Source organism: Vipera ursinii (assembly GCF_947247035.1).
Source record: "Vipera ursinii genome assembly, chromosome: 4".
Classification (NCBI taxonomy): domain Eukaryota; kingdom Metazoa; phylum Chordata; class Lepidosauria; order Squamata; family Viperidae; genus Vipera; species Vipera ursinii.
In genome coordinates this window covers 77,872,537-77,894,068 of record NC_139514.1, presented here as the reverse complement: position 1 = coordinate 77,894,068, position 21,532 = coordinate 77,872,537, and the positions used below count along the sequence as shown (strand labels likewise).

The following is a 21,532-nucleotide window of genomic DNA, read 5'->3' as shown; positions in this document are numbered from 1 at the left end:
ATACAACTGAGGCTTTTTCTTCATTGGGGAGTGGATCTTTAGGGCGCATGACACAAGCTCGTAAGGTCCGATCAGGTCTGTGGGCAACACTGACTTTGTGAGGGGTTAGTATGCGCACTGTGGCCTCGGATACACCGTGGATATAAGGCAGTGTTATCCGTGATGTTAAGGCATTGTCACATTCATGGCGGGTAGGTTCACGTGGCCTGCTGTATTGTCTGATGAAGTTAGACGGGTACCCGTTGTTTTTGCAGACACGATAAAGGTGGCATCTTTCTTCCCTTTTTGCCATATATATGACAAATGTTTGTTAACTATTTTTTTAGATTACCTTGCTAGGCCCCAAACATGGGACAAATCTTTATTTCCTGTGTCAGCCTATCCTGAAGGCCATCGACAGGCAGTAGTCACACCGGTGACAGCTCATATATATTTGTGTAAATTTTAAATTGCTAACAAAGAATTAAGGGAGACTGATATGCATTTCAAACTTATTAGTTTTCATCAGTCAGCCATACCCTTCCGAGATTCGAACCTGGGCTGATTACACACAGCAGAGAAGCAAGGGGAGATATATGATATATATATAACAAAGCGAGAGAGATCCTGTGGCTTAGAGGTGAAAACAACTGCCTAATGTGTAATCAGCCCAGGTTCGAATCTCGGAAGGGTATGGCTGACTGATGAAAACTAATAAGTTTGAAATGCATATCAGTCTCCCTTAATTCTTTGTTAGCAATTTAAAATTTACACAAAGCAACGTTTAGACGAGGTCCCACTGGTCATCTTCAGGCTGGTGTCTTCAGTTTCATGCTTGTGCTTCCTTAAACAAGCGGCCGCCTTTAGCCTTTAGACGTGGTTGTGTGTAGCCACACAATAGAACAATAGAAGACAAGAACAACATTCACAGGTGTGGGCACACATGGCTACATGCAACCACGTCTTTAATCTAACAGAGACCGAGGCAATTGCCAGTGACAACAATAAAGGCGGCCGCTTGTTTAAGGAAGCTTGGTTTCCAAACCACTCCTCTATCAACCGGCACATAGACCTCCCCCCTGCATACCAGGCACTAAGGAATTGGGAAGAGGAACGATGTGTGCAATATGAAGACAAACAGCGAAAGCATTCACAGAGTGCCTCTTTGTATCAAAATCAAGATTGTACCAATACACTACCACCCTGCAATGTAGAACACAGGGAAGAAGAGAAACAACCATTTAGGACCTCTGGTATGAGAACATGGGCAATGATTAGAGCTATTGATACAACACATGGAACTATCAGCAATTCATTTTTAACAACAGATACCCAGAGACAACTACATCCCCCCAAAACGGATGCGTGACAACTCAAAGAAATACGGCCAACCTCAACAAACAGACCGGTGACGCGCTCCATGAGCAGAGTGCAGACACCAACAGTATAAACGCAATCTCCCCACCTCAGTGTTCCATCCTGACGATGTTGGCAGTTAGCCAACAAAAGCTTGATCTTTTAGCAATAAAATCTGTTTTAGTTTTTCTTATTCCAGTGTTCATTTAGTTTGTTTATATACTGTAAGTAGTTGTGGGGAGGTCTGTCATAATTTTGAATGGTTGTGCTGGACCAGATTGTGTTGTTGTTGTTAGTTGCGAAGTCGTGTCTGACCCATCGCGACCCTATGGACAATGTTCCTCCAGGCCTTCCTGGCTACCATCTTCTGGAGTCCATCTAGGCTCACCAGATTGTATAACTGTGTTAATAACTGTATAACAGATTAATAACTGTGTTAGAGCATTTAGGATTTAAAGAGTTAACACTGTTTCCTTAAGAGATGGCTTCTGGGAAATGTAGTCTAGTTAGTTAGTCCTATATCTTATATAGTCAGTGGGAGGAGCTCAAAGTTTATTGCAGGACATCCCGGTTATGTGCCAGGGTTTTATTATCTCTGCATGAATCCTAGCTATGATGCTAGCCTAGGAGCTCCATACTAGCATGTAATATTTAATAGGATGGGGAAATCCATTATTCTTTTACCTATGTGATGGGTCCAGATTACAACCTATATTCCGGAAGAACCTCTGCTGTAACTGAGTTATTGACTTGAGGATACCTGTGAATAAAAGTAATCTTGTATGATCTGTCCATTGAGTCAATTCTTCCTGTTTCACATGGAGTCTAGCAACTCTCTCTGCATGGGACAGGATAGTAAAAGAATAGTGCTTGTTTCTCTCTTCTCTGTTAAATGACTCTATATCTTCGACTATTCTGCCTCAACTCATCGTTCATAGTAAAAAGGGATAAAAATCTCCATGCCTCTGCTTAGCTGAAATAAAAAAGGAGTAAAAATTACTCTCCAAGCTTGGCAAAAGTAACTAAAGCTGTATCTTTAACTGGCTGCAAATGATTTAATTTCTGTTCCAAGAAAATGCCCGCTTGCTACTTTATGTGTCTGCTATTCAGTGTTTCAAAGATCTCTGTTGCCTTTGACTAAAAGACCGCTCAGAGCTGGCAGCCCAACCCCCTCCTGCTTGCATAACACAGCAAGCTATTGGGGCCTCTGATTAGCCATAAAAAGGCAATAAATTGCTAAAGACAACTGGCTATTGTTGAAGAAAGAGACTTTCCTCCTTCTAACTGCCAAACTCAGCGTTTCAAAGAATGCTGCTCCCTTTTGTTTTAAAAGACCACTTGGAAAAGTCCAACAAAGTAAGCATTCACCTCACAACCCAGTCAATAAACCAATCTGTTGCTATGATGAAAAGCAATTAACTGGCAAGCTGGGTGAAAGAGACCCCTCCAATAAGGCAATCTGTTGCCAAGGAAAGTAATTAGTTACTATAGCAACTGGTTTATTGCTGAGTTAAAGAGACCCCATCCCCTTGGAATGCAGAAAGCAAACAGCAAGCTTGGAGTTATGCCACGCAGATAGCGACCTCTAGTGGCCAGCTTGCAAATAAAGCCTGAGCCAAGCTGCTTATGTAAAAGCTACCCAGTTGCCACCCCACCCCACCCCCAGATCAACTTAACGAGAAACAAGCTTCAAATTAACCTTCACTTAAATTGCAAAGTTTCACAGCCCAGGTTGGAATTTTAACTTCAGACAAGCAGATCCTTAAAAATTCCAGACTGGCTTACAGCCTCGTAACTCTAAGAAGAAAAATTTAGCTGACCTTTGTTTCCAAGTGAAGTCTAGGAGTAGTGCTGTCTGGTAGCAACTTGCAGATAACAGGCTTGCATTTACCCATGCAGAAAATGCAACCCGGTGACTGATCTGCAAATAACAGGCTTGCCCCTAACCATGCAGACAGTGCCCCCTGGTGGACAAAGAGTGAACTTTGCTGAAATCTCTAACCACACAGACAGTGCCCCCTAGTGGTCAAATAATGAACTTTGCTGAAGTCTCTAGCAATGCAGACAGAGCTCCCTAGTGGCCAAAGAGTAAACTTTGCTGAAGTCTTTACCCATGCAAACAGTGCCCCCTGGTGGTTAAAGAGCAAAGTTCACTGAATTCATTCAAAATAGCTGATGTCAACGCTGCTAACATCAAATGTTATTGCTTGACAAGAGATGAAGAAGTAGCCATTTCATATGTTAAACTTGTGTATTGGTTTAAGAGATTGGGAGGGGGGAAGAGGAGGATTGTTCATCAAGGCCATCTGAAATAAAAGAAGATAAGAGCTTGGCGGGTTTTCTAACGGAAGGGAAACTTGATTCTTTAAATTAATAGGAGAATATGATTAATGACAAAATTAGAAAGGTGGAGAATTGTGTTTTAATATATTGTGCAAGAGGGCGGAGATTTCAGATTCCAGCTTCCTTCAAGCAAGCATTTGCTGGTGTATTAGGTTAATAAAGGACTTTTAAGGTAAACAACCTCAGAGTCACTTGAAAAGCCCATATGTCGGAAACTTGACATCAAGCTGGAATCCACACTACATTTTAAACTAATTAGGGAGTTCCAACCTCCCGTCACTGTCTCCAGGTTTGGGAGGCAGTCTGGCAAAGAGTTGGGGAAGATCCCATAATGGAGGGAGAAAGATTGCCTGAAGCCAGCTCCCCGGCACCATCAGTCACCCCAGTGGGGGAAGGGCCAGCGAAGAAGCTGGCAGGGAAAGAATTTCAGCAATCCTCCCAGCTGGGAGTTAAACCCAAACAACCAGGAGAATTGGTCTGGTCGTCAGAGTGGATAAAGCCCAATGGAGACTCCAGGCACCTCGGAGCAGCCTGGCCAGCTGAGATTGAATACTCAGGTGAGTGGAAAATCCTGTCTGCAGATCAGACTGCCTGCCAGACCCAGGAGTTCCCTGCCAAGCCCTCCAGACCCATAGAGACAGAGGACCCCAGCCTGAGGCCTCTGCAGCAATGGGAGGTTGGGAAGCCCCCACAAGTGAAAGGCCAACAACCTCTGAGCTTGACCCAGCTAATAGAAGTCTTGCAACAGCTTGGGGTGGTGCAGAAGCCTGGAGATCAGGAGCTAGTGGGAGAACAACAGCAAGGGTGGCAGCAATAGGACCTAAACGTGCAACCCCTGAGCATACAGCAGGACCAGTGGGGCCAGCAGCAGGGGGGCCCATGGCAGCCATTAAATCAGCAACCAGAGTGGGGCCAGCAGCAAATGGAGACACAACAACAGCAGTGGAGGCCCTGGCAGCCGGTGAATCAACAACCAGGAGGTTGTTGATAAAGGTTTATTTAAGGTTAAGGAATTAAGCATTTGTAAAGAGTGGTATTAACTGAGCCTTGGTGGAGCAGTGGGCTAATGCCTTCTTAAGGAACACCAGCTGCCTGCAATTAGTGCAGGTTCGCATCCCACCAGGCTCAAGGTTGACTCAGCCTTCCATCCTTCCGAGGTAGGTAAAATGAGAACCCAGATTGTTGGGGGCAATAAGCTGACCTTGTAATAATGCCGCTGGGGGGGGGGGGCGAAAGCCCTAATAAGCAGGCATATACATAGAATGAAGGCTATTGCTAAGCACATTGATTTGTGCTTTAAATTGTAAGCTGCCCTGAGTCTTCAGAGAAGGGCGGGATATCAATGGGATTAAAAAAAAACCTGAACAATGTTTTAGGGATTTGGTTGAATCTATCAATAGCATAAGAGTTACAATAGATTTGAGATAGAGGATAGGGTGGCTGTTGATTTTGATATATCCCCCCTGAATTAGGAAATAGAAAAGGAGGTTGTGGTGGAGGGAGATAGAGGGGGGAAAAGAAGGTGGAAATACCCCATAAAGAGTATTTTTATATAAATCTGGTTAAATATGACAAGCATACCGAATTTAACAAATATCAGTGCAGGAAAGAGGGTAGCGCCACAGGATTAGGGATGTCTTCAAGCCTTTCTAGTCAGAAGTCCATTGATGACATGCTACAAAGGGAAAGGTCAAACTCTTTTAAAGATCTACAAGCACTTCTGCAAAATATGCAAGAAGCAATGACTAAGAACTATGAAGAGATGAAAAAAGAGATGAAGAAAGAGATAGGCCAAGTGAGAAATGATACTGGCGAGCTCAAGGAAAAAATACAAGCAGCTGATGGTAAATTTGAGGTGATTCAACAACAATTAATAAAAAATGAGCAAAGATTACAGGAAATGGAAGTAAGAATGCAGAAGGAGGAGAAAAAGGAGAGGACTTAAGTGAAACTCTAATCCAGGCAAACAGAGAGCTTGAAACAACAGTGATCTTCCTGGAAGCGGAGAAAGCTGCCCACTATCTGTGCTTTCAAAATGTCAAGGAAAAAAAAGCTGAAGACTTGCCGGACATGATGGCATATTTAATGGCAAAAGCACTAGGCATAGGAAAAGATGAAATGTTGGCAGAAATAGATGAGACGTATAGGGTCCAAACTAATTATGCGAGGAGACATAATCTTCCAAAAGAAGTACATGTTATATTGGTTAAAAAATCGACCCGGGATGAATTACTTTATAGATCAAGAGAGGAGCAGTTAGATTATGGAGGACAACAAATAACAATTCTCAAACAAATACCTAAAAGAATGAGAGACTTGAGACAAGGCTACCAATTTTTGACATCAAAACTGATTAAATACAATGTGAACTTTAGATGGCTAACTCCAGAAGGCATTCTAGTCATGTGGCAAGATAGAAGGTATAGATTAGACTCGATAGACAAGGCAGAAGATTTTTATAAGCTCCATTTCAACCATGAAGGTGAAGTAGAAGACCAAGATGAAGGGGACATAAGAGAAAGGGATGCAAGACAGATGGCTATAGAAGGGAAGGTACTAGGGACTTCCGGGTGGCAAGGCTCCATTGCCGGCAGCCATTTCGGCTGTCAGCCCCATTGTTTTCGTACAGCCACCAAAAACAGCGACGATCAGCTGTTTTGGCGGCTCAGAAGCCCACTCCTCAGGAGAAGAGGAGGGGGTGAGTGCCCAGGCAGGGGTAGAGCTCTCCCAGACCGCCAGAGTTGAAACTCTGGTGGTTGAAGGATTGAGCCCCCCCGAAGCCTGAGTTCGCTTCGGACTTCGGGACGCCTCTGCTCCAGGGCTTTGGAGCAGAGCAGGATGCAGCAACGATCCCTGCCAGCGAGAGTGAACTTTGGATTACTTGGATGCAGGAAGAACTGTACAGGAGAATGTTGTCAGAGCAAGTATATGAACTTTAACTCAGTAGACTTTGTGGAGACTTTTAAAAGTGAAAGTGCGCAACAGAAGTGGGTGAAAATGGCTGCCAAATCATCTAAAGTTACTAGAAGCGCGGGGGCTTCGCCAGTTCAGCAATCTTCATTACAGGCTTTAATGCCCCCCCCCCGGCACCTGCACCCGCACCAGCCTTGACAATAAAAGATCTGCAGGATGTTTTGCAAGAGGCTTTGAAAAAGCAATCTCAACAATTAGCTCAACTTATGGAGGAGAAGAACACAGAAATGAGGGAAGACATCTTACTTGCACTTCAAGGCATGGCTGTTTGTATTGAACGTTTGGATGAGAGAGTGGAGGAACTTAGCCAAAATAGTGTGAGATTAGATACTAAAATGACAGATGCTGAAATGGTGATGGAAAAGATTGACAATGATTTATAATTGGTTCAGCATAGAGAGATGGAATTTGCTGCGAGAATTAGAGGGTTGAAGGAAGACCCTAAGGAAAATTTGAAAAAAGTAATTTCAGAAGCTCTTGAACAGGTTCTGGGGCACTCAGCAGAAGATATTATGGTGGATATAGATAAAATATTTCCTGTCAATTCCTGGATTGCAAGATAAAGGAAACTACCTAGAGATGTGGTGATTTATTTTACAAAGAGAGCAATTAGAAATGAGGTTATTCAAGCCTTTTATAATAGCAAATTTGCAGTTGCAGAGCAAGAAGTTTTAATTTTAAAAGAGATCCCTCCAAGAATTTTAAGGAGAAGGAAAGAGTTTGCTTTTTTGGCAGAAGAATTAAGAAGACGGGATATCCAGTTCAGATGGGAGATTCCAGTAGGTATGGCGGTGATGTATGTGGGCATGAGATATCGTCTTCTCACAGTGTTACAGGCACATGATTTCTATGCTAACATTTTGAAGGCAGTCCCCATACCACTTCTGGAATCCAAAAGGAAGAATGGTGAAGGAGAGTGTCAACCACAAAGTGAGAGTACACAAGGTGCTGAAGGAGTCACGCAGCTGAAAGATGGAGAATTCCAGAAAGTTACAGGAGTGGATCAGATTTCAGTATCAATGGAGGAGGTCAGAGACCAAAGAATGACATGTGCTGCAGCTAGACGAATGAGACAAGAGCAAGAACAGCAGAGAGTTATGACGGCATCTCAAAAACCTACTTACAGTGAAGCAGTGGGAGGAGCGAGGCCAAAGAGAGTGCAGGTGATTTTGGAAGAGGCGCTCCAAAAGCTTCAGGTCACAAAAGATGGCGACAAAGCTTCTAACCTGGAATGTTAATGGTCTAAATTCACCACATAAAAGAAAGAAAGTATTTCAATATTTAAAGCAATTTAAAAACGATATTATTTGCTTACAGGAAACACATATTCGAGCGGCTGATCAAAAGTACTTGGTAAACTTTAGGTTGGGCACACAGTTTATTGCTTCTGTGCCTGATAAGAAAAATGGAGTTGTTATCTATGTTAAGAATACTTTAACAGTGAGTTTAATTGAAGCAGACAAACAAGGAACATATGTTATAATTGAATTATTAATAGAAGGCAAGAAAACGCTTTTGGTTGGACTATATGCTCCTAATCAACAGCAAGGAGATTTTTACAATTTACTACACAGCAAGATTATTCAGTGGGATTATAAATCTTGTATTTTTATGGGAGATTGGAATGGCGTTTTGGATGTACAAATGGACAAGGGAGGCCTTTTTAAAAGCACGCCAAGTCATGCTAAACTGCCTAAATCTTTTTTTGAGATGAAGGATGACTTGGAATTGAGAGATGTTTGGAGAGAAAGGAACTTGCAAGAAAAAGACTTTACTTTTTTCTCCGACAGGCATCAATCTTTCTCCAGGATCGATTTTGTATTAATCACTAATGATTTTTTTCCTAGGATTAAGAAGATCAAGATTTGTCCAAGAACAAATATCTGATCATAGTCCAGTATGGTTGGAGATAGAAAAAGATAATGGAGATAGACGGTCTTGGCGTTTAAATGAAAAATTGTTTAGATACCAGGAAAATGTGGAAGAGTGTAAAAAACAGATGAAAGAATTTTTTAAAATTAATATGCATAAAGGTACTTCTATTGAGATGGTCTGGGATGCAAGTAAAGCTTATATGAGAGGTGTATTAATATATTTGAATAATAAACATAGACGTAAACTGGAATTTAAGAGGAAAGAATTAGAGGATGAAATTAAGGAAAAAGAAAAGGCTTTAATTCTGAATCCATCTGATGGGAAGATCAAAGAGGTAATTACTTTATTAAGGGGTCAGTTTGATACGTTAATGGCAGATCAAGTGGCAACTAACTTACGGTATGCTAAACATAACACTTTTTGTAATGCTAATAAACCGGGTAGATGGTTAGCTTACTTGTTAAGGAAGAAGCAAAGAGCTTGTAATATAGATAGAATAGAACATAAGGGTAAAGTAGTGTATCAGCAGAATCTTATTAAAAAGACTTTTGTTGATTTTTATTCTACGTTGTATGCTAGAGATAAGATTAGAGATGTAGATATAGATGAATATTTGATAAAAGCCAATATTCCTGTTCTTACGCAAGAACAAAAGGAAGGGATGAACCAATTGATAACTGATGAAGAAGTTTTTTTAGCAATTAAACAATTAAAAGTGGGTAAAGCGCCGGGAACTGATGGTTTGACTGCCGTTTACTATAAAAATTTACAGTTAGAAATGGTGGAACCTTTAAAGGAACTGTTTAAGACAATTCAATTTGGAGGAGGGGTGCCTCCATCGTGGAAAACTGCTTTTATTTCATTGATCCCGAAGGAAGATCAGGATGCCACCCAAGCTAAAAACTACAGACCAATATCGCTTTTAAATACTGATTATAAGATATTTGCAAAAATCTTAGCTAACAGATTAATGAAGGTAATGCAACAAGTGATTCATAGTGGTCAAACTGGATTTATAAGTGGTAGACAAATGAAGAATAATGTGAGACACATTGTAGATCTATTGGAATTTTTGGAAAGAAATAATCAGATCCCTGCAGCGCTGATCTTTTTGGATGCTGAAAAAGCCTTTGATCAATTGGATTGGCAATTTTTGATGAAAGTATTAGAGAAAATGGAATTTGGGGAAAATTGTTTACAACCTATTAGGGCAATATATCAAAAGCAAACAGCCCGTATAATAGTAAATAACAGTTTGACAGAACCATGTAATATTGAAAAGGGTACAAGGCAGGGGTGTCCGCTGTCACCTTTATTATTTGTTTTAACATTGGAAATATTACTGATTAAAATACGAGATTCGAATAAAATCAGGGGAATCCAAATAAGAGATCAGGATTATAGACTGAGGGCGTTTGCAGATGACCTGGTTATTACAGTAACTCAGCCAGATTATTCAGTTGTAGAATTGATGGAGATAATAATGTTATATGGGAACGTTTCTGGATTTAAGATAAACATACAAAAAACCAAAATATTGTCTAAGAATATGACTGTATCACAGAAGGCTGTTTTAGAAGAGCTAATGGGATTTGAAATAGTTAAAAAGGTTAAATATTTGGGGATATATCTGTCAGCCTCAAATATGAAGTTATATAAAAATAATTATGAAATGTTATGGGGAAAAATACAAAAAGAATTACATAGTTGGAAAAAATTACAATTATCTTTATTGGGAAGAATTGTAGCAGTGAAAATGAATGTTTTGCCAAAATTTTTATTTTTATTTCAAATGATACCTACACTTAAAAAGGATTTAAATTTGGAGGAATGGCAAAAAAGAATTAATAAATTTGTTTGGGCAGGGAAAAAGCCACGAGTTAAATTTAAGATAATGCAAGATACGCGTGAAAGAGGCGGTCTTAAAATGCCTAATTTTAAATTATATTATGAGGCTGCTGCTTTGTCATCGATAAGTGACTGCTTTAATCTAACACAAGGGAGATTATTAAATCTTGAGGGTCATGATTTGTTATTTGGTTGGCATGCATATTTATTGTATGATAAGAAGGTGGATAATGTGTTTAAGATACATATTTTAAGATATGCTCTGTTGCGAGTTTGGAAAACGTATAGACATAAGTTAAATTACAAGATACCAATTTGGGCAATACCTAAACATGCAATAGAAAATATAAATGTGGGATTTAAACTTGATGAGACTACATATAAGGAAATCTTAAGTTTAGAAAGGAATGTATGGCAATTAAAGCCATATTATATTTTAAAAGAAGAAAAGATTGTACAAACTTGGTTCCAGTATGGGCAATTACAGGCAAGATGGAAAGAGGACCAGAAAGTTGGTTTCTCGATGATTGATGAAAATTTGGTAAAACAAATTAGAGATCAAGGTCAAGCACATATAAAAAGGATATATAATGCATTGATAGAAATTGATTCAGAAATGGAACTTGTTAAAGATTGTATGATAAAGTGGGCCCAGAATTTTCAAGAAGTTATAACAATGGACACTTGGGAAAAGATCTGGGTTAGAAATGTAAAATTTACACAGGCTCAAAATTTAAGAGACAATTTTTATAAAATGTTTTATAGGTGGGACTTAGATCCTAAAAAATTAGCAAGTATGTATCCGAACTGCCAGCCCAAATGTTGGAGGTGTGGCTGTGAGGATGCAACATATTTTCATATATGCTGGACTTGTAAAAAGGTTAAAGCTTTTTGGATTAAAATTTGGTGGAATATGCAAAAGATATTTAAGAAAAGGATAAAGTTTTCTCCGCAATTGTTTTTATTGGGTATTATTACAGATACTACTGTTATAGATACAAAGTTGATGTTGAATTTAATTACGGCAGCGAGACTTTTAGTAGCACAATATTGGAAGAAGGAAGAACTGCCGACTATAGAAGAGTGGACTTTGAAAGTTTCTAACTTGGCGGAAATGGCAAAGATTTCAGCATATTTGAAAGATCAATCGCAACAGAGATACATTGTGGAATGGAGAAGATGGATTGAATATAATCAGAATAAATATGGGACTAAAAAGTATCATTTAGCATTTGAATAACTAGAGGATTTTTATGACGTATAATTAGTTAGTAGTTATTTTATTAATATTTTGACTAAGGAGAGTTAAAGTGTGATAGAATTTGATGTTTTATTATTGTTGTTAGCATATTTTAGATTATACTTGTTTGTACCATGTATTCAGCTCTGGGAAGTTGGGGAGGGGGGAGGGAAGAGTGGGGGGGGTTGGGGAGAGGGGAGGGGGAGGAGGGGTTTTTCTATTCTTTTTTTGTATTCAAAATGTATTGTAAAACTTTTCAATAAAAAAAAGAAGGGAAGGTACTAGGAACAGAGGATAGAGGAAATACATCTGGAGAGACTACAGAAAAATATGAAGGCAGAGACAAAGAAACAAAAGAGATCCGCACAACGAGAACAAGACCCAGATATAAGTAAAATAAAGGAAGAAGAATGTAGGATTTTGTCACTGAATATTAATGGTTTAAACTCGCCAATGAAAAGATGGAAAATCTTTAATAAACGTATTCATCAAAAATCGATATAATTGCAGTTCAGGAAGTTCATATAAAAGAACAACAGAAATACCTGTTAGATCAGCCAAAATTAGGAAATATATTTGTATCATTAGATCAACAAAAAAAGATGGGGGTGATATTATACGTGAATGAGAAACTGGTAGCTAAACAAATTTACAAAGATAGAGAAGGTAGAATATTGATAGTTGAGGTAGAAATAAATCATAAATCTACTATCACTACTTTCATAGGAAAGTTGTGATAATAGAAATATATGCCCTGAATGGAAACCAAGAACAGTTTTTTAAAACATTACATATAAGATAAGTGATATAGATTACAACGAGATCTGTGTGCTAGGAGATTTTAATACTCTTATTGATAATAATTTGGACTACAAGGGTAACAAGACCAGGAAAAGGAAAAGAAGAACACTACCAAGATCCTTTTTTAAATTGGCCAAATACCTAAACATTCAGGGCATATGGAGAGAAAGGAATCGTGAGGCTAGACAGTATACATATTATTCTAATCGACATAGCTCGTGGTCTACCATTGACATGGTGTGGATGTCAAGGGAAATTAACTCTGAAGTCAAAGATGTGTGTATAGAGACAAGCACCTGGGCAGAGCACAACCCTGTGAAATTTAGCTGGAAAGGGTCCAAAAAAACATCTAGATGGACTATACAAAGATCAATATTAAAAGAAGATGACTTCAGATTAAAGATGGAGAGAGAATTGGACTTCTTGTTTAAAGAAATTAAAGCGGAAGACACCTCTGTCTAAAATCATTGGGACACAGCTAAGGCAATTATGAGAGGAGTAGCTATAGCATATATGGCGAAAAAGAATAAGGAGAAAAAACAACAGAAAATGTTAGAAGGGGAATACAAAAGATTAGAAACAATACTCCAACATGAACCACAAAAAAGAATGTAAAATAACAAATGGACTTAATTAAACATAAACTTAACATCTTAGAAAAAGAAAAATTAGCACAACAGATAAGATGTATAAAACAGAACTTTTTTGAAAATGCAAACAAACCTGGTCGATGGCTTGCACACAAATGGAAAAAACAAAAGGAGTAAAGTTGGATTAGTAAATTACGAGACGACAAAGGGAGAATAAACTATCAAGAAGAGGAGAAAAAAAATTATAGCCCAGGAATTTTATGAGAAATTATATAAGGAAGATAACCAGGAAAATGAGGAGAAAGCGGAAGAATGTTTAAAAAAAACAACATTACCAAAAGTTACAGATGAAATTAAAAATATGTTGAATGAAGAAATTAGGATTTCAGAGGTGATAATGGCCATTAATAAACAAAAAAATAATAAAGCATCGGGTCCTGACGGCCTCCCGATAGAAATTTGCAAAGAAGAACAAAACATTTTAGGACAACCTTTATTGGATGTGTTTAACACGGTCCTGGATGAAGCAAAAACCCCAAGGTCATGGTCAGAGGTGAATATTGTCCTGATTCCCAAAGATAACACAGACCATACATCAGTTCAAAACTATAGACCAATATCTTTACTTAATTCTGACTATAAGATATTTACAACAATTATCGCTAAGCGATTAAAAAGGTTTTTAAATGACAAACTAAACACAACATTAGGATAATATTGGAAAACCTAGAACATTACGAAATACATAGTGGACAACAAATGGCGTTATTATTCCTAGATGCCCAGAAGGCCTTTGATAACGTTAAGTGGCCATTTATATATCAACAACTTAGGTATATGGATATGGGTGAAAAATTTATAAATGTAATAAGAGCAGTATATACTAATCAGGAAGCTAAAATAATAATAAATGGGGAAGCAACCAGGAAATTTCAAATACAAAAAGAAACACGACAAGGATGTCCTTTATCCCCATTACTATTTATACTGATGCTAGAGGTCCTAACGAGGATAATTAGAAACAAACCGCAAATAAAAGGATTAGAAATTAAAAAATAAATTTTTAGACTTCAAGCATTTGTGAACGATTTGGTCTTTATTATGGAGGATCCACAACAATCAGGACCAAAACTGTTGGAAGAATTAGATAAATATGGAGAAGCTGCTGGGCTGAAAATAAACAAGGGTAAAACTAAAATGATTGTTAAAAATATGATGAATAAACAGAAAAAAAACTTGGCTAGGATTATGGATATACAAATAGTTAAGAAGATAAAATATCTAGGAATTACTATTACGGCCAGATGCACTTCAATCAAAGAAGACAATTACGACAAAATAGTGAAACAAATAAAAGAAGACACGGAAAGATGGGGAAAGTTGAGCATTTCATTGTTAGGGAGAATTGCTGTCATAAAAATGAATGTATTACCTAAAATCCTATTCCTCTTCCAAAATATTCCTATACAACTTGATGAAAAAAAGTTTGGGAACCTGAACAAATTGACATTAAATTTTATATGGCAAGGGAAAAAACCGAGGATTAAAATGAAACATCTGCAGGATGTTAAAGAAAATGGGGGTTTTGGACTACCAGGCTGGGAAACATATTATCATGCAGTGGTGTTAACCTGGATTAGAGAATGGATAATTTTAAAGAATAAAAGATTATTAACTCTAGAAGACCATGAGCTGCAATTAGGCTGGCACGCATTCCTATGGAATGAGAAGCAAGGGCTATATCAACATTTTCAAAACCATCGGATTAGACAAGCGCTACTTAACATTTGGAATAAAATTAGAAAACAAAATACCGTAACATTAAAGTACCAGTCTGGTTGTCCACCCCTGAAGCGATAATTTACCCAAATTTGTTTAATTTGGAAAACAGTACTACATACAAGGATATTACGAATGAAGTGGGAGAATTCAAATCTAGACAGGAACTAGAACAAGAAGGGATAAAATTGGAATGGTGGGCTTACCTACAGATACAAACACGATATGGGAAAGATAAGAAAGAGTGGGGGATAAATATTCAAGAAACTGTATTGGATAAAATTTTATTGGGGCCAGATGAGAAACAAATAAGGAAATTGTATAGTTTGCTATTGGGGTATAAAATGTTTGAGGAACAAGTTAAAGAACCAATGCTGATATGGACTAAAAATTTGGGACATGGCATAGATTTTGATATTTGGCAAACTCTCTGGGATAGAAATAAAAAGATAATGCTGGCTTCAGCTTATAAAGAAAATTTATATAAAATGTTTTACCGTTGGCATCTCCCCCCAGCACGATTAGCCAAATTGTACAAGACAATATCCCGTAGCTGTTGGAAGTGTTCCGAAGAATTAGGTACTTATTTTCATGTTTAGTGGTCCTGTAATAAGACGCAAAAGTATTGGCAAACGATTTGGATATGGTTAGAAGAAATATCAGGATGGAGTGTAGATTATAGACCAGAATTTTTCCTACTATGCATAACAACAGAGAAGCATAACAAAGAAGAGTTATATATAATGATACACATCATCACAGCAGTGAGAATGACATTCGCCCAGAAATGGAAAAACAGTGAAATACTGGACGAGAGTGAAGTCATAAATAAAATTTGGGCGTGCGCAGAAATGGACAAGTTAACTTTGGAAATTAAAAATAAAGATCAGTCAGATTACTACAAAATTTGGAATAGGTTTTACTCATGGTGGGAACAGAAAGGAAGGTCACAACAGAAACACCCAGGATGCTGATTTCACATATTACTAGAATAAGGTGGTTGATAAGATTGAATATTCTATAACTGTATATAAATGATATGTACATAAAGTGTAAATATGTATATAAAACACAAAAATGATGTAAGACAAGAAGGATTGTCAGACTATTAACACCTTGTCCAAAGTTTTAAATAATAAAATTTGCAATAAAAAATATTTTAAAAAAGAAAGAAAATAGCATAAACAGTAGCTGCCACAATTTTTAATAACAATTTCATCCCCTTTAATGAAACCAATTGCTTATTCTGACACATAGGTAAATTGCTTATTCTGGCACAAATTGCCATCACTTTTATATTTCAAAAGAAAAGGTATGTTAGTAGGTGAGACAAACTATTTTTTAAATGCTTCCAAATGCAAATACAGAAAACAATAGGATTTGGTTTTGTAAAGATTTTCCCCCCACAAAATCTATTTCTATTGTATTACTAATCACTTTTTAAAAAACACATGAATACACCTGAGAAATATACAGTGTAAGTAGGCAATATTATTAAGCTCTCTGTGTGATGTTATTTAAATACAGTTCTATCAAAAGCCAAAATATTTATTCTCAAATTTATAGCATTTCCAAGAAGATACATTCTTTATTTGTCAAAATGTCCCTTATGGAGAACCACAGAAGGTGCAACTGACTTATAATTAAAACCTGAACAGGGGTATATTGCAGCTACCCTTTCATTGGGTAAGTCAGAAAAGCAAAAAAGAAAAAAAATATTGAGTAGCTTTAAAATGTACCTACAGGATTTTGACCAAAATTCTTTGGTCAACTTTGCTATTCATCTTTCACCATGATGAGAAGTTACAGTCTTAAGCTAATTAAATATTAGTATTGCATTATATTTACATAATAATAAAATATAAGATATTATTGCACATTCACATGAAGTATTTAAAGAAAATGGTGTACTCATGCAAACAGCAAGATTTAATTATGTATTTAGGTTTAGACTTCTATTTTAGATTTTACATAGGGTATATTTATATGCCCCCCCCCTCTACCATAAACAACCCTGTGTAGTAGATTAAATAGAGGACGAATAAACAGTCCAAAATCATCCAGATGGTGAGGATGGATTCAAACCTGAGTCTCCTTAATCCTAGTTCACCAACAGCTAACTATTATATCATGGGAGTTCCTTTTGCTAGAATATATGGCAAGTTTTGGTTTGCAAAATTTGTATCTGGGCAGAGAAGAACTAAAAATAATTGCAGTCTTCCAGAATAGCTGATCAGGGAATGAGTGTTTCTAGATGTACTGACACCATTCACCACATCCCTTCTCCCTAGATTCCTTGTGTTTGCTCCAACAATCTTGACTGAAGAATTGTTGAACATGAAGACAGAGGTTATGTCAGATGCTTTCCTGATAGCAGAAACCCTCTAGGTTACGGGTCGGCAACCCGTGGCTCCAGAGCCGCATGTCCGCAAGTCCCCACACACAGAGACCACGTCAGACCACGTCAGACCACCGCCTCCCTAGCAGACCTCCCTTGCGGGATGTGCTGCCAGGAAGCTGGGCAGCCCAATGAGGGGGTTATGTGGACCACGGCCCATCGGCCGAGGCCAGGCCAGCTCTGGAATGCCACCAGAGTCAACAAGAGGCTCGGCGCGGCTCCAACATTGTCAGCACAGCCCGACGCAGAGGAGCCAGCAGAGGCAGGCCAGCGACACCGGGGCGAGGCATCCCCGCGGCTCGCAGCACCAACAGGGTGAGGGATGAACCTGTTGGCGGGAGGAATCCTCGTGGGCCGCGGTTCAGAGTGGAAGAAGGCAGTGTGGAGCTACAGGAGATGGTGGCTCAGCGGTAAAACCAACAGACTTGGAGGCTGGCCTTTCGAGGTGCTGTGGACCTCCACTGACTTTCATGGGGACGCTTGGCAATGAAGGGGCCGATTGGGGCCAATTGAAACTGCTGCAGGATGGCTTTGAGTGGCACAGAGAGACACAGAGAGATGCAAACACATCTCCACAGGAGAGGTAGCAAGGGCAGGAGATGAGGAGGAGGCAGCGGTGGCTCGCTGGTAAACCAACCAACTTGGTCTCTCTCTCTCTCTCTCTCTCTCTCATACACACACAGAGAGAGACAGAGAGAGAGAGAAGGAGGAAAAGAAGGAGGGGGTCTGGCTTTAAGTGCAGGATGGCTTTAAGTGGCAGAGAGAGAGTCAGAGAGACAAGAGAGGCAGCAAGGGCAGGAGACAAGGAGGAATCAGCCTATGTCTGTGCACACACAGAGACTTAAACAGAGGCTTCCAAACCTGACAAGCATACACATTTGGATATCTGCAACCGGTCATTGCAAAAAATAGGAAAAAAAGGGGGAAAAGTGGGCATGACTATTTAAAGACCCCCACTTTTCCTTTCCTTCCTCCTCTCTGGCAATGTTGACTTCTGCTTCTCCAATCCTGGCTGCTCCTCGCAGTCCCTGCCTGCCAGCCGCTGCATTCAACTTTTCTTTTATTCGCTTGGTGGACTGGGGAGAGAGGCACTCCCCCACTTCTTTCCACTCCTGCCGTGGTGATTTCTGAGAGCGGGCAGCAGCTGCCTGCTGGGCAAGCCCCCAAAGCTTTCTTCCTTTCCCCGATCTTGCCTTTCTTGCTCGCCCTCTGATGTAGGTGTCTGCTGGGTTTCCTCAACCTCCGACCGCCCATTTTATTTTAATCCCACTACCACCTCCCTCTTTTGCAAAGCCTCGGAACATTTGCCACAGCAGCTCCTTCTCCCCATCAACTCCTCCTCCACTCCCTTGGAAACTTTGCGCCAAAAGGCGGAAAGAAGAAAGTCCCAGAGAGGGAGAGCGCAGGGCAGGGGGAGAACAGTCTTTTCCAAGGGGAGGAAAAGCCAGGACAGCAGAGCCATCCATACCAGAGGTGGACAGGGGCAGGGCTGGTGCATGTCTTGCCTTAGGCTCCACTCTTCAATCAAGCCCCTTGTTTTGCGCATTCACAGGTGCATTTTGTGGCTCCCAGTTTTTTCTTTTGTGAGGGAACTGGTTCTGAGTGGCTCTTTCATTGTTTCAGGTTGCCGACCCCTGCTCTAGGTCATCTCAGCCATCCCACTTGTCTGCCACTCACATTACTGAAGATGAAGGTCTAAGTACGAAGGTTCCTGAGACTTTTCTATTTTGAACCCAGTATAGCATATAAATTCAAAGGTGACATCTAAATATTAATTGATAGCGACTATTGTGCCAGACAGCCTTTCTAGCATTGAGCCAAGGAAATAGTCTTGCTCAGGTATAATGATGCTGACAATCTTGTGTTGAGTTTTAGTTGCATTTATTTGAAAATCTTGCACTGGGTCTAAATAGTCTTTTATAAAAAATATCCATAGTTAAAAAAAGGATGCTATAAGTATCTCAGAGCTGGTGGAGGCAAAGCTGGCTAGCCATGTTAAAACTGTGCCTTGCATAGTTTCAGCTACTACAGCAGTGTGTGTGGAATACATCTGAGCTGCTGAGGATGAATGCAATTAATTGGAGATTTGTTGTGATCTGTGGATCCCCAATAGATCCTCATTGTGTTGGATTTAACTTCTTAGGGACATATGTTTTCACACTGACAGCACAAGAAAACACCGAGAAAAATAGAGGAGGGATGTAAAAAGTACACTAGATAGAGATCAGAGAAAATATACTCAATAATGTACAAAAAATCAGAATTAAAGGTTAAAACCATTAAAGGGTTTCCAAGTACCTTTAGGAGGAGCCAACTTGTCATCCACTTGACCATTTTCGCTGCCCAACAGACATGCTGATAGAGATCCGTATTCACTACTCCAGGATCTACAACATTAACCATCACATGGCTCCCTTCTAATGTCAGGAGATGTTGCAGTCGATAGCTGAATAATACAAGGGCAAGTTTGCTTTGAGCATAAGCTCTGTGGGGTGAATACAAGCAACTGCATGTAGGAAAAAAAAGAATTATATAAATATAATTTCAGAATGAAGCATGGCACAGTTTTCAGATACTTGCTGGTGATAATTTATGAAAGGGAATTATTAATTATGAAAAAGAAATTATAATAATGCCGCTACACAGCAGGGACTCTCTATAATTGCTTATTATCTTGCAGAAACCAATGTAGCCTATACTGAGTGATTTATAGAAAACGTTTGAGATAAATTAATATAAACCAGAGACAGGCACCTAGAGACCTCACTGATGCCTTTTGGGGAGGAGACTGAGTGTTAAAGTAGATTGAGCTTTTCTTGGTTTAAAGAAAAAGTCTTTGAAGCTTAATATAAGACAATTTTAATTTTTCTTTTGCATGAAAATAGTAAAAAATTATGCACCCTTTTTCACAGTGGTTGTCAAAGGAGACTCTAGAAGTCACAGAGAATGATCACATGAAACTCTGATATAGACTGTAATCAAAAAGCATCTCATAGCACTATCTCAAACTAACATTTTAAAAAGGCATAAGCTTTTGTGAGTTTATGTCTTTTAATAAAATGTATTACTATTTAACAGTACAGCTATATTCTTTCTGATTTGTGGCTAATATAGGCTGTCAAATTTTTCCTCCTACAATATAGATTACAACACATGCCAAAAAATGTCCACACTGAATACCTCTGATTATGATGTAACTCAGGGATATCAAACTGCCGGCCCGTGGACCGGACGCATCATGTGGAAGCTGCACCCACCCCATTGCCGGCAATGACGAATGTGTCCTGATACGTTGCGCGATGTCACATGACATTGCGAGTTTGACATGTCTGATGTAACTGAAGTAGTGTAATGTTAAGAATTTCTTGAACATTAATCATGAATAACATTGGAAAAATTTAGGACAAGGTTTGTGATGAGAAAAGCACTCAAGAGATCACAATCAGAGAAAATATAGAAAATCTGTGTGCTATTTACTTAATAAACTGTTGTCATTACTATTATGCTTATTTAATATGAAAATGACTATTTCATATAATTATCTGGAGATGCTGATCCTTTCCTTTTTGCTATTAAGTAGAGAAGATGGGGAAGCCCAGCAGTCATGACAGATAGACAGATGTGCATGCATAAATGTTGTGGCATTATTGTTGTTGATGTTATTATTTTATTTAAGGCAAACCTGGCATTTTACGACACCCAGGCCACATCTGCCTCTTGGCTGTCCGTGTCTGGTCCACATAAGATCAATTGAAAGTTAGAAAGTAAAATGTAAATAAGTGCACCTCAGGGGGTGGAAGAGGAAGCTGAGTGTGCTCCTTTAATTGGCTAGTGAGAGAAAAAGCTTTTTTGTGCCTATGGCAGAAGAGGAGCAGCAAGGGCCAGGTGAGGCAAAGCTCTGTGCTTGATCCCACTCTCTTTATTCTCTCTTCTCTCAACGCACGGGCACTGGTGGCAGAATTAAGTTCACCCCTCCACAACAGTCCCAGTTACTCTTATGGTTCCTTGGAAAAATTAATTGCTCACCTCTGATCTAAGGGATATAAATTAACCACACAAATATATATATTTTTCTGTTCTATTTATTGGATTCTGTTTTTATTTTTGCTATTTGGGTTTCTTTTAATTTAAACATTTCTCCCATTAATTGCCCATTAGCTACAATATTTGTAAGAAAGAAATAGATGCAGTTGCATCATATATCTGATAGATGATATGAATTAGACATACTTAATTTTCAGTTCGGATATACTGATTATAAATAAGCAAAAGTGCAAAATGCTGCAAGAGTAAGAATGAATATTTTAATCTTATGCTTAGCTAACTTATTTTTATACTATTTGATAGAAG

General features: G+C 38.9%; 1 protein-coding gene across 3 annotated transcripts in view; it reads right to left on the bottom strand.

Annotated features, from left to right (window-relative positions):
• LOC310639676 (E3 SUMO-protein ligase ZBED1-like) overlaps nt 1-21,532 on the bottom strand; it is a 329,070-nt gene that overhangs the window by 27,910 nt on the left and 279,628 nt on the right. For 2 of the 3 annotated variants that reach the window (XM_083361508.1, XM_083361509.1), the window contains one exon: nt 19,481-19,688. The exons of the other annotated variant lie outside the window; for it this stretch is intronic. In XM_083361508.1, the coding sequence (XP_083217634.1) occupies nt 19,481-19,688 (208 nt within the window). The remainder of the gene's footprint in view (nt 1-19,480; nt 19,689-21,532) is intronic. 3 annotated transcript variants of the gene reach the window in all.